At 40.0% G+C, this 15829-nt stretch overlaps 2 protein-coding genes across 2 annotated transcripts; both read right to left on the reverse strand.

Moving 5' to 3' along the window:
• Window positions 1-318: 318 nt before the first annotated feature.
• Window positions 319-12358, reverse strand: CCDC125 (coiled-coil domain containing 125). Its single transcript, XM_068423712.1, has 11 exons — window positions 12088-12358; window positions 10253-10311; window positions 8761-8847; window positions 7801-7878; window positions 6988-7073; window positions 4782-4864; window positions 4162-4277; window positions 3491-3598; window positions 2295-2466; window positions 772-905; window positions 319-654 (listed from the first exon to the last, which is right to left on the reverse strand). Exons 1-11 carry the CDS (start codon window positions 12356-12358, stop codon window positions 319-321), a joined length of 1530 nt encoding a protein of 509 aa, XP_068279813.1.
• An 879-nt stretch (window positions 12359-13237) lies between these two features.
• AK6 (adenylate kinase 6) lies at window positions 13238-15804 on the reverse strand. The gene is made up of 5 exons (XM_068423401.1): window positions 15723-15804; window positions 15126-15218; window positions 14729-14787; window positions 14497-14642; window positions 13238-14366 (listed from the first exon to the last, which is right to left on the reverse strand). The coding sequence occupies exons 1-5, from the start codon at window positions 15748-15750 to the stop codon at window positions 14177-14179; spliced, it is 516 nt and encodes a 171-aa protein (XP_068279502.1). The 5' UTR covers window positions 15751-15804; the 3' UTR covers window positions 13238-14176.
• Between the last annotated feature and the right edge of the window lie 25 nt (window positions 15805-15829).

Below are 15829 nucleotides of genomic sequence, written 5' to 3' on the forward strand. Positions count from 1 at the left end.
GCCCAGTGACAGGACAAGGGGCAATGGGCAGAAACTGAAACATGGGAAGTTCCATCTCAATATGAGGAAAAACTTTTTTATTTTAGGGTGCCAGAGCCCTGGCACAGGCTGCCCAGGGAGGGTGGGGAGTCTCCTTCTCTGGAGACATTAAAGACCCGCCTGGACGTGACTCTGTGCAGCCTGCTCTAGGTGAACCTGCTTTGGCAGGGAGTTGGACTAGATGATCTCCAGAGGTCCCTTCCAACCCCAACCATTCTGTGATTCTGTGATCTCCACAAGATCTTTCTTTTTAAAAAGTAAATTTATTCCAGCAGATGGCTATATAGAGATCACGACAGTTTCGTCCGCTCTTCCACAGGGATCATTTTCTTCACAGTGTGTAGTCTCTGATGGCCAGGAGTGAGATTTCTGAAGCTTTTTTACTGGGTTTTCAAATGTTTTTGCACTGGGGTCCGAAGAAACACTGTTTTGAGAACAGAGGTTTTGGCAGCAGGCGTGTACAGGTCCTGATGACCCCTGGGCTTCGTACTGACAACTCCCCAGCATGCCATTTCCTTTACCCTGTTCCAAAACATCCTCTTTCGTCTCCATTGTGCGAGCTAGCATGTAACTAACCTTTCTTTGATGAGCCAAAGCCTCCTCTTTGTCATTTACCTGAGTAAAAAAGAAAAGAAAGTAGTTTATAAGCTAAGAACAAGGCAGTGTATGTAAATCAACAGTTATATTTGCTCCCCTAAAGACTCACGACGAATAATTTAACAAAATACTAACCAAATCTATTAACATCTTCAGGATTTCATGAGGATTGTCTAGCTCTTCAACCTTCCTGCAGTCCACATCCGACGAGAGCAGGCCGGATAGTTTTCGTCCCAGACTGTTCTTGTTCCCTTGTAACTTCACATGCCCTAAGGCAAATAACAGTACATGAACTGTGGAATTGCTGAGGAAGAGAAAAACTACTTTGGGATAAAATGGGCATGTGTAAAACTGGATTCTGAACCATCTCCTCTATAAGGGCAACGCAAGCTACAGCATCTCCAGTTCTATACACACAATACGGCGGATTACTTGCGTGCAGCACTACTCTTGGCATCACTTAGAGGCTAAATAGACCTTTCATCATATAGATGGGCAAATTGAAAATAACGTTCTTTTTGCTGTACGGAAAATACCCTTGGATGCTCTAGTTAAACAATAATTCATGGTAATTTGCTTTTAAACAGTAGGTAGCCTAAAAAAAAGATCCTTTAACATAAGCTGTTTAAAAGTTTCTAAGATTTCTAAAAAGATTAAAATACATTAAAATTGTGAAATGTACATATGAGGATATCGAGCTTGGAAGCAATGATGTCAGTATAGGGGAAACAGATATTACAGATGTGTGCTGTTTTAGTATTGCATCCTGAGGGTGCTCAAGGAATCTAGAAGACCCATCAAACTTCTAAGCCTGGCACCTTCAGGTCAATGGCTAAGACAAATATCTTGAAGTGCCATTCCTAAATTCTGCTGTGGTTTTGACCATGACATAAGCACTTAAATACTTCTCTTTACCCGTTTTCTTAAAGAAGAAAAGAATGATTAGAATTCTTTCTCTTTTACAGAAGGCTTTGTAACTCACTTTGTAACACGTTAAGTGTGAGAACAGTAATAAATACTAATGTAGATACACATGCGTAATAAAAACTTTAAAATGTTTTCAAAAAACAGAAAAAAATCTATTTAGTATTTCAGTGAAAGCTCAGTATATATTTTTTTGCATTTATCCTCCTTCCCTAATTCTTATATAGAGCTCAGCTGAAAAAAAACAGCACATTAGATTGTTGATAGCATCTAAAAAGGCCAGGCTAAACTTGCCACGTTAGCTTTTTTGTGCTGTTCTCATAATAAACACCTTTAATATCCAGAATGTTATTGTCATCCTGGATAACAGCTTATTTATTCTAGCATGGTTTTGCTCAGATAATACAGTTCATGAATGTGTAATAAAAAAAGGTTACATTAAAAGCCTAGACTGGTAGCTCCAATGTCCTACCGTAGTATTTATATATTCCACGTATACACAGACACACTACGTTACACAAGCAAAACTTCCAGCAGAAATTCTTCCACTACATGTCGCACTATTTAACGTATTCACAGTTTTGACATAACTTTGTTCCTTTTTTCTCAACTCTTCATAAGCCTGTCAGCAATTAAACCACAACCATACAGTTAACATAAAAGTCTGCCTGTGCTGCTTGTCAGCTAACTTATTTTCTAGTCAACCATTACAGATACACAGCATGCCTAGTTACCATCGTCTTTCAGACGTCTCCAGTTTATGAATTTTGTTTCCTTCTTAATCTTTATCACTTCCGCAAGTCTCAGGGCTTGGTCCTTCCTCTGCATTAGCTGCTGCTCAAATGCAATTCTGAAGGCATCTGCCATTATATAAGCTTCATCTTTACTCTTCTTCAGATTTTCAATCTGGTTTTAATTCGGAGAAAATTTAAAGTGTATTAAGCAATTTGGAAGCAATAGCAGATTTAAATTGTGTATTAAGAGACAGACTGAAACCATTAACACAGACAACTTTTAAGTAAATATAATCAAGGAAGTAGTAGAAACCAAACAAAATGCTTTCTTTCCATGCTAAGAAATGCATTTTGAAATGGGTGTTGAAGTCCTTACCCTTCCTCTTCTACGCATGCACACACCACCACCCATCTACACAGACAAGCTGCCAGCAACACCTGTTTATCTCTGCACATGCCAAAGAGCTTGAAGAGGGCATCAATGTCCCATGCCAGTTGAGCCAGAAGCAAAAGGAGCAAAAGAACAGTATCTATGACAGGGGTAATAACTTTGGTACAAAAGGGACATGACAGTACTTATTTTCAGAGCCAGTAAGTTAACTGGAACTTCTGCAGTGGGACCACGAGGATGATTATGACATTTGCAGAGCCAAACAGAAATTAGAAGAAAAATTCTAAAACTATAGAATTTCACTGAGTTAAAAACCTTAAGAGCTTTAAAATCATGTTACTGATTTAAGTGTGATGTAAACACAGCACGATCAGCTCCCTGACCTAGCTGGGTGACCTGGCTTCTGAGTGATGTCAACACGAGGGAGGGGTGGAACGCACCGCCAGGAAGGAAGGGAAAGGGTCACTGGTAGTCCACATTCACACTGTGTATACATTTACAGAGTGTACACCCTCAGAGTGGTTTTCCCATTTTTTAGATTAAAAAATATGGACGGAAGGAAAAAGAATGCGAAAAAGCATTTTTTTTTACTAGTAAAGCTAATTGATACTGTAATTACAATTTTGTATCAGCAAAAGTTAGGGCATTGTAAGTGTTGCAAACAAACTTTACATTATTTCTGAGGTGCATTCTTGTTTTAAAACACATTAGTTTGTGTAAGCTGCAATAAGAGTGTTTCTGGCTTTATTTGGTTTTGACCACAAGCACCCCTCTGCTTGTTCATGTCTAAGCCAAGCAGCGTTACCTCTTGCTTGAGATGAAGAAGTTGCTTTCGAGTTACAGCTGCCATTTTAGCACAGGGACAAGGCTGCCCCCCAGAAGTACTGCAGGTGCAGGCTCCAAGAACTGCCAGCTTAAAATCCAAAACAAACCACCAGTTAAATATCTAACGGCATACACAACACAATCCAAGAGACGCCAGATGACTAGCAAAAAAACACCCTGAAACTACAAAGGGGCTGTAAGAGTCAGGGGAAGCAAGCTACAAGAGATTTAGGTGTGATTGCTTTTGACTCACAATGGCACATGTGAAATGTACTCTTCAGCAAGACAACCTAAAGGCAAAAATTGTCAGTGTATGTGTATGCTACTCCCTGCAGACTTCATTAGAATGTTTTTTTGCTCAATAAAGTAAAGCACTAGGCACAGGGATTAGGATTTAAGGTGTTAGGAAGAAAAAATAAGCATGCTGGCTTGTCAAAAATAGCCTGATGCTCCTTCTGTCTTACTCTTTCTTTGCAAGATAGACCACAAATTAGAACACTGATTAACAGGCATGCAAGGGCATATCCTCATTAGCTAAAAATGAGTCCAAAGAAACAGTTAAATAATCAGTAAGCAAAATTCATCTATATATTTTGAATGTAAACATATCTCTGAACCAGCCATTTTGAAAAACATGTAAGTCATACTTACTTCAAGACCTGTAAAATCTGTAATGTCACTTTTATTCAAGGACATGTTTTCCTGAACAACCTTCTGTTGTTTCACATCTAACATTGCAAGAAATTCCAAGCACTGCTGATTCAGGACTATGAAATAAAACAAGGGAAGTGATTAAAAAGTCTGCTGCTCTGATTTATTTGTTTATGGGTTTAACTACACCCAAATTAACCGGTGTAAGCATCAGTTTGGGGATGTGATGAGAGTAGGTACATCTAGAAACTCAGATCCCCGTTGTCTTTCCTTCTGTGTTTTCCTAGAGGTAATAACCCACTTAACAGAGATACCATCTCATATATTACTCTGCCTCAGTACTACGGGCTCATCTCTTTGCACACTTACAACAAAGGCAGCTGCCGTTTTAAAACAGCAAAATATTGGGGAAAATAACGAGGTATGTCAGCTATTTTAAAGCTTTTTGGAAACCAAAGATAAGGCAAAGGGGCTTACGCTATCTGACCCAGCCAGGTGCGTGAGCAACCTGCAGTTTGAAAAGCTCCACTATAAAGCCGTCAAGCTGAACGCTTCCAAGTTAAATCCTGAATTATTCCTGAGAAACAATATGTGAAGAGGAAGAGCTGTTGGTGGCTTACTTGCATTTTCAGCTTTAAGAGTTTTAACTTCTTCTGTTCTCAGTTTCAATGCTTCCTTGAGAGCTGCATTTTCACAATATATCCTGCAGAAGTTAGAAAAAGGCTGTATTATCTTTTAAAAAAAAATTCAAAATAGAATAATAAAAAAAAAATTAACCTTTTAAAACATTGTATCTAATATTCCTGCGGAGTAAAATCAGGATTACTGAAAGGATTGAAGAAAAACATAAAAACTGAAAACAGTTGAGTATTAGGTTTGAGAAGGTATTATCCATGCAGCATTATACAAGCACTTTCCTCACTTGTAAAATTTTTAATGGAAAAATTTGTAAAAATTTGTAAAATTTATAGAATTTTTCCATAACAATATCTGTACCAATAAGATGTAGTATGCTAATCTGCTAGCCAGGGGCCCATAAGCAATCTAAAACTACTCCTAACTCACTCTCTGAAGAAAGTTCTGTGTGTAGGCTTGGTCTGACTGGCACTGAACCAAGGCTAAGAAAGCAGGCTACGCCAGGCTGGCTTCTGTGGGGTCACTCCTCGTGATCTGGGCTGCAGGTGGCTCTGCAGGGAGCAAACCCAAGAATCTCTGCACTCATACAGAGGTTTCTCTGCAACGCAGATAGCACGCGCTGTTCAAACAGGCTCACCTTGTTCATGAAACCACGCCCTCGCACAACCAATTTAAACACGTCCCAGTATGTTCAAGTGAATGGTAAAGAAGGAAAATAAAAAAAAAAAATTCCTGTGTAAGCAGAAGGTGCCAACAGCTTCAGAGTTTAACAGGAGATGAGTTTAAGTACCACATTACCATTCGAAACTCAAAGAAATTTTTAATTGTGACCCTCTGAAACACTTGCTAGAAATCACTTACTTCCGTGAAAGAACAAAATTGTTATTGGACATGTGACAACATGGCTCTGGTCTTAATTTTAGAAAGTAAACTTCCTGTATTCTTAATACTGTTCTCAAGAACAGCTGTACTTTCAAGCATGGCAACCTGAAGAACACAGAATATGCATGTATAATGAATTTTTTCGTGAAGTACTTAAGTATTTCCTTCTTGAATAGAAAAGTGGCAAGCTAAAGTCCTAAACGTTAAAGCAATACAAATTTTTTGGTGCATCTCTTTAGCTGTCAGCAAATGCAGCGTACTGTAAATTCATGGTTTTGTTTAAAACTAAACAGTAACCTGAATTATTTCACTTGAATAAACAAAAGGAAATACGCATTCTTTGCATCCTGCCGTCTCAGGTGTCAGAAAACATCTTTGCAAAGCAGACTGAGCTCCTGGCTTGCAGTTTTCTGAAGCCACGTCTCTAGCTTTCAACAGTTAACACTAGTTTTGTTGCTCCAAACTACCTGGCTACACTTCCAATCTCCTAAATCAGGAAAGCCAAAGGGTTTTTCAAGCGGTACCCCTTGACAAGTGTAACTAAGTTAACAGGTGAAGAAGACACAATATCTTAACAAAACTCTTCTTACAAATGCATAGTTTGCAAGCTTTGGGCTTATTTTTTGATTCTAAGTTTGAAAATTTTAAATAAAAATCTCCACTGAAATAACTGTAACTCTGATGGGTAGACCTCAGCGATATTGTTTCTACATTTAAATAAGTGAGCCTGCTGGTCGCATTTTTCAGTGTTATTGAATTATTAGTTTAGTGCCTCTGGCATCTTCTGCTTGCCCAACCACACCTGCTGTCTGTCCAGGTAATTCTTATTTAGACAAAGAACCAGTTGATCAGCCTCTCTCAAAAGCCCTCCATTTTACCTGTACGTATGATTGCACCTACAACGCAGGAAAATAAAGCAATGATTAACCAGCAAATGATATTTCCACATGCAGGCAGATACCATTATTTCCTATGCCTCATTAACATTTAAAGTAAATAAGGACAGTCTGGCTCCAGATGGCTAACATAATAATGTAATAGGATGAAAATGAAAGCGCAGCCTAGCAAAGCTAGCCTATACACACACTAAGGAATTGAGACTTACTAATTTTAGTAGTTTTAACTGGAAAAAAAAAATGTGACTAGCATGAAAATTATATAAAACTTCTCAAATCCAGAAGGAAATTAGGAAAACACAAAAACCCTGAAAAACCCAGTGAAGCAAACTTGGAACCCAAGAAAGATGCCATCTAGCATTCAATGCAATTATAAAAAAAATCCCAAAGAGACACAGTGTAAGTCAAATACCTGTCATATTTTTCTGTCCATGTGTCTTCTATGTTTTTAAATCTATCCTGATCAAATTCGATTTCCCATTGCAGAATATTTATTTCCTGTGGAGACAAAATAAACCAGCAGCGGTTCATTACAAGCCTCACAATGAAAGGAAGAAGGGGAACTGCTGGTGCCGAGTTTGGCACTGGCAGAGATCTAGGTGACCAACGATGACGACAATCTGTGATACTGTTAAAAACATATTTGGTGCCAGGCACAAAAAAGTCTCTGCATCCCTGATGCACGGATTCCAGACCATGTTGCATGAACTAATGCTTGTAGCGGCTTATGACAAAAACAAACCCACGCAGTCACATTTCCCCGTCCCCCTACTGTTCTGTGGAAAGGTCACATAGGAAGAAAAACAAAGCACAGGGACTCAGTGTAACCAGGACTCAATGCCATCTTCCTCCTCCTCCCCATCTTCCCTATGAAAACTGGGCGCCCGTTTCTTAGATTTGCTGGGAAGTTCTGGCTTAATAACTAAGAAATAGTGCAGCTCACTATAAATGACCACGAAGCTCACAACAAAGACCAACTGGAAATACAGAAAGAACTCCAGTAACTTTCAGGTATTGTTTGTACGCACTATAGCATGAAAACATTTAGATCAAGAAGAGTGATACATGAATGTTTTCCCTTTCTACTAAAAAGGAGTAAGAATACTTTCAAAAAACCTAGAACTAATGGCAGATTTGTACTGAATTAAATAATCAGTCTGATAACCCCTTATTAATAGCAATTGATTTCTATGTTTTTGCACAGGTATTGCACATGCAACCTTACCTTTTCTAAAGTTCTCTTTTCTTCCTCAGTTTTTTGAAGCATTGCTTTTGTATGACTAGTGGCTTTATTAAATACTGCCTGCAAAAAAAAGCATAACTCTGTCAAATATTGTAATTAAGTTTACTTAATGTGGCTTTAGCCAAATTTTCAGCTTTAAATCAAGAGAAGTTCACATTCTTAGTTAAACAGGAGTGTGCAGAATTACAAACACTAGCAACTTGCTTGCAATGCCCAGTGGGTTCTAATTTCAAGTCACTAAATAGCTATGCTGCGTTACAAACTTGTGTTTCAATCCCATAATCTCTTCCATTGAAAAATGTAGCGTCATTTAAAATGAGATCATGTCTTCTTTAGGGCTTGTCCACAAAATCAGCTCTTTAACAAACTTGGTTACAACGTACTTATACTTTGATCCAGGTGTAACTTACTGAGAATGTCTGAGGGTAGAAATGGCAGAACTGTAAATGGGTTATGCAAGTAGGCTAAAAAACAGGAACTCATTTCAACATAATTCACTGTGATAGTGAATAAATATATTACAAACCGTGAACAAAAGACTGACCTAACACTTAACGCATACTGTCCTCTACGACAACAGATGAAGTGGTCAACTGAAAACACCTGTGCTTTGCAGCAGAATTTCAAGAACTGGCAAAATCTTTACTCTAAAGGACTGGAAAGAAGGCTTTATTCTTTAAGTAAAATAGCTAAATCTTCAAGGATCCTCAAAGACAAAATTATGAGAATTTAAGTCTTCTTAAATAACCGCAATGTTCCATGCAGAAAAAGTACTAAATCGTAGAAGCCAAGTTTGTAGACACTTGCAGACTCAATGCTTTAAATTACAGCCTAGGGAAGAACTTAAGGTTTGGGGGGGTTTGATGAGGAGCGGCAGGAAGATTTCTTCTGTTTTCTTTCCTTTACCACTAAGTAAATAAATGATTTCTGAACAACTCCTACCATGCTCTGCAGAATTCTTAGAGCTTCGTCTTTTCCTTCAAGCTGTCTTTGAGATGCTTCAAGCTCAACTTTCAAAATTTCAACTTCCTGAAGCAACAGAAAATAGGTACACTGAGTAAAAGCCAAGGTAATCCTGTTAAAACTCGACTGTAACAGCAACATAAATTTCCCTCTTCAAAAAACAATCTTCTGTTTCTACCTTATGATTCTTTGCTGACCAATGGCTTGCTTGCAATGAAGAAATATTAACAGTGCGTGTTAGCACAAAATCCTTAAAAGAATACTTGTAATTATTATTATTTCTGTTTCTCTTCCAGTGTATTTGGAAAATAAACCACTAAATACTTGCTAAAGAAGTTGTATATACAAACACAGGTCTGGAACTTTAAAATAAGCAAAACAGAACAGCAGATACACATGCATGCAAATACATGCAGCAGACACAAAATGCAATAAATATTACAAATATATGCTAAAATATAAATGCTACATTAATATAATGTATTATATATTATACAAAATATCCACGCTCTATAGTGCAGATATCATGTTAGGACCGTTACATCAAAACCACTTTTTCTCCAGAGCAAAACAACAACAACAGAACAGATTCCTGCTCCAGGACCATGGCAGTCACATCTTTATGCAACATTCCCCCCTTCATAAGAAAGCAGTTTTTCAATTTCCAAGCATTAAAAGAAAAGGTATTGCTTTGTATACTTATCCTTCCTTAACCCCTACATAGGTCACTCAGTTGTTCACTTGTGGTCATACAAAACTTTTTCCAGTTCTGTTCAATTTTTCCAGTTCTGTTACTTCAGTGATTGATACTGAAATTGTATCTGGGACCAGTGGCCATTTATCAGCTTTGTCTAATTGAAAATGAGTAAGGTTCCTGAAGCAAGTTTTAACTAGCTGTGCACTGAAGGTTTTTCATGCTAAGACAGCTTGAAAATGACCTACCACGGGCTGTCCTGAGGTTAAAGAACACAAGGTAGATGAAGTGTGTATTTTTACAGCCGACATCACCCTGCTCTTTCTGCCAGGACTGATGCCAGCACATCAACACACTTAACCACAGTAAAATTAAAATGTAGGAGTTAACTACCTTTCAACAAAAATGCAGATTAAAAACCTAAAGGTGATTCTGTTTACACTGCAGATTTTCAGGCCCGAAGCTTAATAAAAAAAGAAAACCTGCTAGAAAAGGAGTACAATCCTTTTAATATTATCTACGTCTTTAAAAACATTTCTCCCTCCCCTCCTAAAAAAAAAAACCAAACAAACAAGAGTATAAACTGCACCTCACACACTGATTTCCTGGCATAAAATTTAATGAAGCTTCCAACTACCACTCTAATTTCAAGAACCTGAATCCATCCAAGACTCTGGACATGCCAAGATCTTCAGCTGAACTAACACTGTGCTTTACTTTGCTACATTAAAAGGAAATGAAGATTTCAAGAGCAGCACACTTGGCACAGTTACTAACCTCTAGAGCCTCCTGAAGTTGTTGCTTCAGTTCTTCATTTGACACTTCAGTATTACATTCTGTAGGATTGACAGGAGATACTAAACAATGAGATACTATAACATTTACAAAAGAAAACATGAGAATTTGCTTTACCCTGAAAACAGGTAACATGCAGGGGTGAATTTTCATCTTGTTTTTTTTTTCCTGTGGGGCTAATAAACAGATTTAAGAAATACACAAATACTAAGCTCAAAAAAAAAAGTCAGTGGTAAAGAGACCTAAAATAAGGACAATTGTTTTAGAATTTCCTTAAAAAAAAACAAACCCACACAACAAAATTGCCATCTTGATTCAAAAAATAATTTCATTTTTAAGATTCTTTTCAGATTGTAACTTTTCAACAACCAAACAACACAACAGTAGCTCGCATGATTTAGAAGTAGGGGCAGTTTTCAAGAGACGAAGATGAAGTATGGTGGTGGAGTATCCCACAAGATCCAATATTCCTCTAAACAAGCGGTTACTCCTGGTACTGTTTTTCTTAAACTGAGCATTGCAGAGATAGGTGAAGATGCAGCTTCCTATGAAATCAAAGTCAGGTTCACATGGACTTTAGTCATGCTTTCATGGATATTGCTGTGTGAAAGACCTAGATCTAAGACAAGCAACATACAGAGACCAGCTGAAGGACAGTGAAACTAACAGGAATTATGCTGCTTTTGTAACATCTTCACGCTATAGATGCTGAAACCAATAAAGAATAATTACTGGGCTTAGCTTACTGCACTGGATGGAGAGGATAGTGGGGACTTTGTAAAGGAGAGGAATAAGCAAGTTATACGGAAATACTTGTCAAAATACTAAAAATGGCTAAAAATGTAAGGGAAAGCAGGTGAAGTGTAATGAACAGCACTGCCTATATTCGATTTTATTTACAATAGTGTTATCTTGACAAAAAAAATGAATGCCAACACCCGGAGAACAGAGATGTGCATGTTCTCAAAACAACTTCTTAACTTCAAAAGTATGCAAATTCACAAATTCCAACTAAATAGTGAACAGGATTTTTAATATTTAGCCATAAGCTTTATACACAGTCTCTAGGAAGACACACTTAAACCAACCAGGAATGCAATCAATTCCATTCAATTTCATATATGTATTTAGAGAAAAACAACACTGTCCCCCACCACAGGATGCTCTTCGCTAAACGTCACTTTAAAATGCAAAACTAAACACTTTAAAAATGGTGATTCTACACGAAGAAAGGCCAGAGCATCATCCACTGAAAAGTAATTCTGCTGTTAACGTTTTGGGAGGGAGATCTCCTCTAGGGATACTAACTGCAGACTTAGGGCTGCACCAACTCACCAGCCAGGCTGCCTTAGATCCCAGCAGGTATGCAATGCACACACACCTCTTGGAACACTTCAGAGATTTCTAAGTGTTTGAATTAAACGGTTTGAATTTAACTCGATGACACCTTGCAAAGCAGCTGAACTGCTCAGTTTTGCTAACAGAGATTTTATGATGAAGGACGACGATAAGACAGATGATAGGACGAGGGGGAACGGTTTTAAACTGAAAGAGGGGAGATTTAGATTAGATATTAAGAAGAAATTCTTCCCTGTGAGGGTGGTGAGACCCTGGCCCAGGCTGCCCAGAGAAGCTGTGGCTGCCCCCTCCCTGGCAGTGTTCAAGGCCAGGTTGGATGGGGCTTGGAGCAACCTGGTCTGGTGGAAGGTGTCCCTGCCCACGGCAGGGGGTTGGAACTAGATGGGCTTTAAGGTTCAACTGAAACCATTCTATGATTTTTCCTCATAGTGAATAATTAACTTCTAAATTACACTTACCACAGCTGTTTTGTTGGCTGGAACTAGTAACAGGCTTTTTGGATGATCCATCGTAAAAACTGTTTCGTTTTGAACTGGGAAGAGCTCCAGCATCCCTTTCTTCCACTCTCTTTGCTGACGAGAGAGAACGACAAACCCTTCCAGACCCCTTCCTACATCTAAATGAACAGGAGTTTTGTAATTTTTCCCCTTCATAAACACCTCCAGGTCTTCTCTCAAGTCCGTTTCCCAAGTCTCCACACGTCATGTCATCCTCTTCTGCTTCCTCCATCTTCTCCTCCTGGGTTTTTGTGTTTTTTTTTTTTTCCTGATTGAGGGCACTTCACTTACCGGCAGTGTGAACGGTGCCCCTCCCAAAGCAGCACGTATTTTAGCTAGAAAACCAGAAAAACTCCATCATTAAAGCAGCAAAACAACATTAAAGGGAAAAAAACCTGAAGCTGTTGGTGCGCGGCCGCTCCCAACGCGGCTCCGGGCTGCCACAAAACATCGCTCCGGCCGCAGGGTCCGAGCGGTGACAGCCCCGGCTGCGGCCCGGTGACCCCCCCGCTCCATCCCCACGCACCCCGCTGCTCCCCCGGCCCCGCAGCCCCCGTCCCACCTGCCCGCCGGCCGCCGGTCCCGCCCCAGGGAGGGAGCAGCACGTCCCGCTCCCCCCGCCGGGAGCGGGGGGGGCCGCGGGGACCGGGCGACGGCGAACGGGGAGGTTTGGGGTTTTTTTTTTAATAAAGGTCTATATTCTGTGTCAGCCCCACCCCATTCCCCAACAGCATTTACAAAAACCCCGAGCGGCTTTTAAGAAACGCGATTTTAGTGCGTGTGAACGTTCAAAGCGTTCTCAGGAACCGGTGTTGTCCACACGCTTCCGTTTACACAGACATTTCAGTAGCCCCGACAGCTGCGGTTCAACAGCAACAGGCGTATGTGTGCATTTCCACTGCGTTCGGTCCTGATTCTCCGAGGAAACTCCGGATTTTTCACCGTTTCGGTTTACACACGGGTCAAATTGCTGATGCAGTATTCCTCTGTGTCTCAGAAAAAAATAAATCTATACCAAATTCGTAATAAAAAAAAAAAAAATCCTAAATAATGCAACCATAAATCTTTACAATAGAAATATTCAAGCAAATATGAATTTTACTATTCAAACTCGTGTATATAAAAAGTTTATTAGCAACCACTTTCTACAGGATCTTTCACAAGGCTTTACAAGCCAGCTTTTTGGTGAAAAAAGGTTATTTCTACTTGGCACAGCCACGCTCTCCTGCAACCCAGGCTTACAAGACGGCTGCCAGCATTTTAAGTGTAACCGTGGTTTGGATTACTGCAGGTTTGTTATCAAGAAAATATATCATTTGGCAGGATAAACTTACAGTGATAAATATGTTCTGTGATTGGGATGGGTGATGGAGAATACAGAGGGGAAAAGGAGAAAAAAACCTTATTGCTTAATATTCCACCCCAATGCAGATACAGGTGATGTTTCCTTACACGCAAAGTTCTGCGTAACCATTTTAAAATCTCCCTCTTACCATGTCACTTCTCTTCCCACCAAAATAAAGAAACCTCCTTCAACAATATCATACACCCTTCACTCTACATTAGTGTCCACACGTTGAAGGATGCAGTGGACTGTAACAGTTTTTAGTGGTAAAAATTCAGAAACAGACGAACTCCTTTTCAGGACACCGTTCTACCCTTTCGAAATCAAAAGCTCAGCTGCCATCAGTTGTCAGGATTTTACAATTTTCTCTGGGGCGGGGCGGGGGGAAGGTTTGGTTTTAATTACAAGCTCCAAAAAATTCTCAGTTATTGAACCGGGTTCTTGCTACTAAGGGCAACTATGTCGTTTTCATCCTTTCACTCACTGCTGAATTTTCACTTGTGTCCGTTCTCCTGCGTGCTTCTCCTGGAGCGCTTCAGAGGCTGTTCCAAAGCCTTACCACCTGGCTATTCGGAACCTTCTTCTACTCCCCAACCATATCAAATTACAATAAAATTAATTTTAATTTATCATACAAGAATTATGAATGTCATTTTTTAAACCCTCCCAGGAAGTGATCCAGCACAGTCACTTTTTCACCAAATGTCAATTGTTGTCCTTCATCCATTGCTCAATCCATTGCATAATCTGATCCAAATTTCTCTCTAGGTCTTCTGGAGCGTTGCTGGGTAACTGGTGTACAATTTCCTCTCTATATGACAACATAGCTTCCTCATAAAGTGTCTGAAAAATTTCACACTGAATGTTGTCCTGTAGCTTTTTCCCTTTGTAGCCCCTAGAAAACAACAATACCAAGAGACGGTCTTAGATATGCCGAGAACTATATTCTATAGAGAATCAGTAATTTATACCCCAGAAAAATCTCCAATAAAGTACTTCGCTCCTTATTTGCCCCACTGACATACCTGCTTTCAAGTCTGTCATACAGAACTGCATTTTCTGTACGAAGTACAAATACTATATGAAACCACCTTTCAGGGAAAAAATCACAGCCGTGATAATCGACAATAACTCCACCCTCACTCATTTTATCTTCTAGTTCATCAATTACCTACAAAAGAAACAAAGACAGGCAAGTTTATAGGAAATTATAGAAAGTCAAAATAAAAAAACGCTAGGTTTTGGAGTTGGATTTACCCTGTCTTCATCCAAAATTGGACAACCATATTCCTCATCAAAACCTTCATACAGTTCTCCTGCAGCAAAAACAATTTGCAGAAGTTTGTGAAGTAACAACAGTTGTCAAAATAATTCATATTGTTATGTTTATTTCAGGAGGATGCAAACAGTGTTCAGAGCAAGGAACACTTTGTTTACAAATCCACATAAGGATAAGTTTGTTATTTATTACTTAATACAAAGTGTGCTACTGTTACATAAGTGCTTTTTTAACTCATGCCACCAAAGCCATTTCTGTCAAAGCAAATTCATTACCTTTTCATTTAACGTGTAATACACGCACTACAAGCACATAGTTATACAAAGCCAAAATGTCTTAAGTACTTTGATGGACTACTTTCTTCATATGGCCTACCTTCTTTTGCCATGTCACCCACATTGATATAGGTCATCCCAGCTCTCGACGCAAGCTCTTTTCCGAGCGTGGTTTTCCCAACGCCTGGAGTACCTGAAGGCAAAACCCCATAGAAAACAGTAAGAGAGCAGCATGCAACATCTCTTCAAATAACCTTCCAAGGAGTCAAAACGGAAACTTTTGTCAACGTTGGTATCTTTGTATAAGAAAAATGGGGCAAAAAGCTGCATGACACGGAAAAACAATTAAGAGCATTGTCTAGAGGTTAAAAAAAACAAACACTAGGAAGAAAAATCTCACTTTGTGCATGTGTTATTCTAATCAGGACGATGCAAAACTAACCCCTGCTTCGTTTAAATGCCCTAACTAATACGGGGAAGCCCCAAGCTTCCGTGCGGAGCAGCCCGGCACCGCCTCCGCAGGGACCCGACACCCCAACTCACCCCGGGCTGTGAACAGGGTTGCGGCCTCCCCCCGCAGGCCCAGCCCGAGCCCCGCCGCGCTCCCCGCCCGCGCCCCCGGCAGCTCCCAGTCCCGACGGGGCCAAGAGGTCCGGACACCACCGGCGTCCCCCCGCCCGGCCCCGCCGCCCCGCACCCGTCAGCAAAATATTGGGCCGCCTCATGGTGCCGCTCCGCGGCGGAGGCCGCTGGTCGCCTAGGAGACACGTGCGCGGGGGCCTCCGCCGCCGCCGGCGCACGCCG

Source organism: Nyctibius grandis, chromosome Z, assembly GCF_013368605.1.
Source record: "Nyctibius grandis isolate bNycGra1 chromosome Z, bNycGra1.pri, whole genome shotgun sequence".
Classification (NCBI taxonomy): domain Eukaryota; kingdom Metazoa; phylum Chordata; class Aves; order Nyctibiiformes; family Nyctibiidae; genus Nyctibius; species Nyctibius grandis.

Coding starts and splice junctions, on each gene's coding strand:
- AK6 (XM_068423401.1), bottom strand. CDS start 15,750: ATGAGGCGGCCCAATATTTTGCTGACGG. Junction 15,219..15,722: donor GCCCAATATTTTGCTGACGG/GTGCGGGGCGGC, acceptor TTTTGCCTTCAG/GTACTCCAGGCGTTGGGAAA. Junction 14,367..14,496: donor TATGACAGACTTGAAAGCAG/GTATGTCAGTGG, acceptor GTTGTTTTCTAG/GGGCTACAAAGGGAAAAAGC.
- CCDC125 (XM_068423712.1), bottom strand. CDS start 12,358: ATGGAGGAAGCAGAAGAGGATGACATGACGTGTGGAGACTTGGGAAAC. Junction 7,074..7,800: donor AAAAGAGAACTTTAGAAAAG/GTAAGGTTGCAT, acceptor TTGTCTCCACAG/GAAATAAATATTCTGCAATG. Junction 4,278..4,781: donor TCTTAAAGCTGAAAATGCAA/GTAAGCCACCAA, acceptor TTTATTTCATAG/TCCTGAATCAGCAGTGCTTG.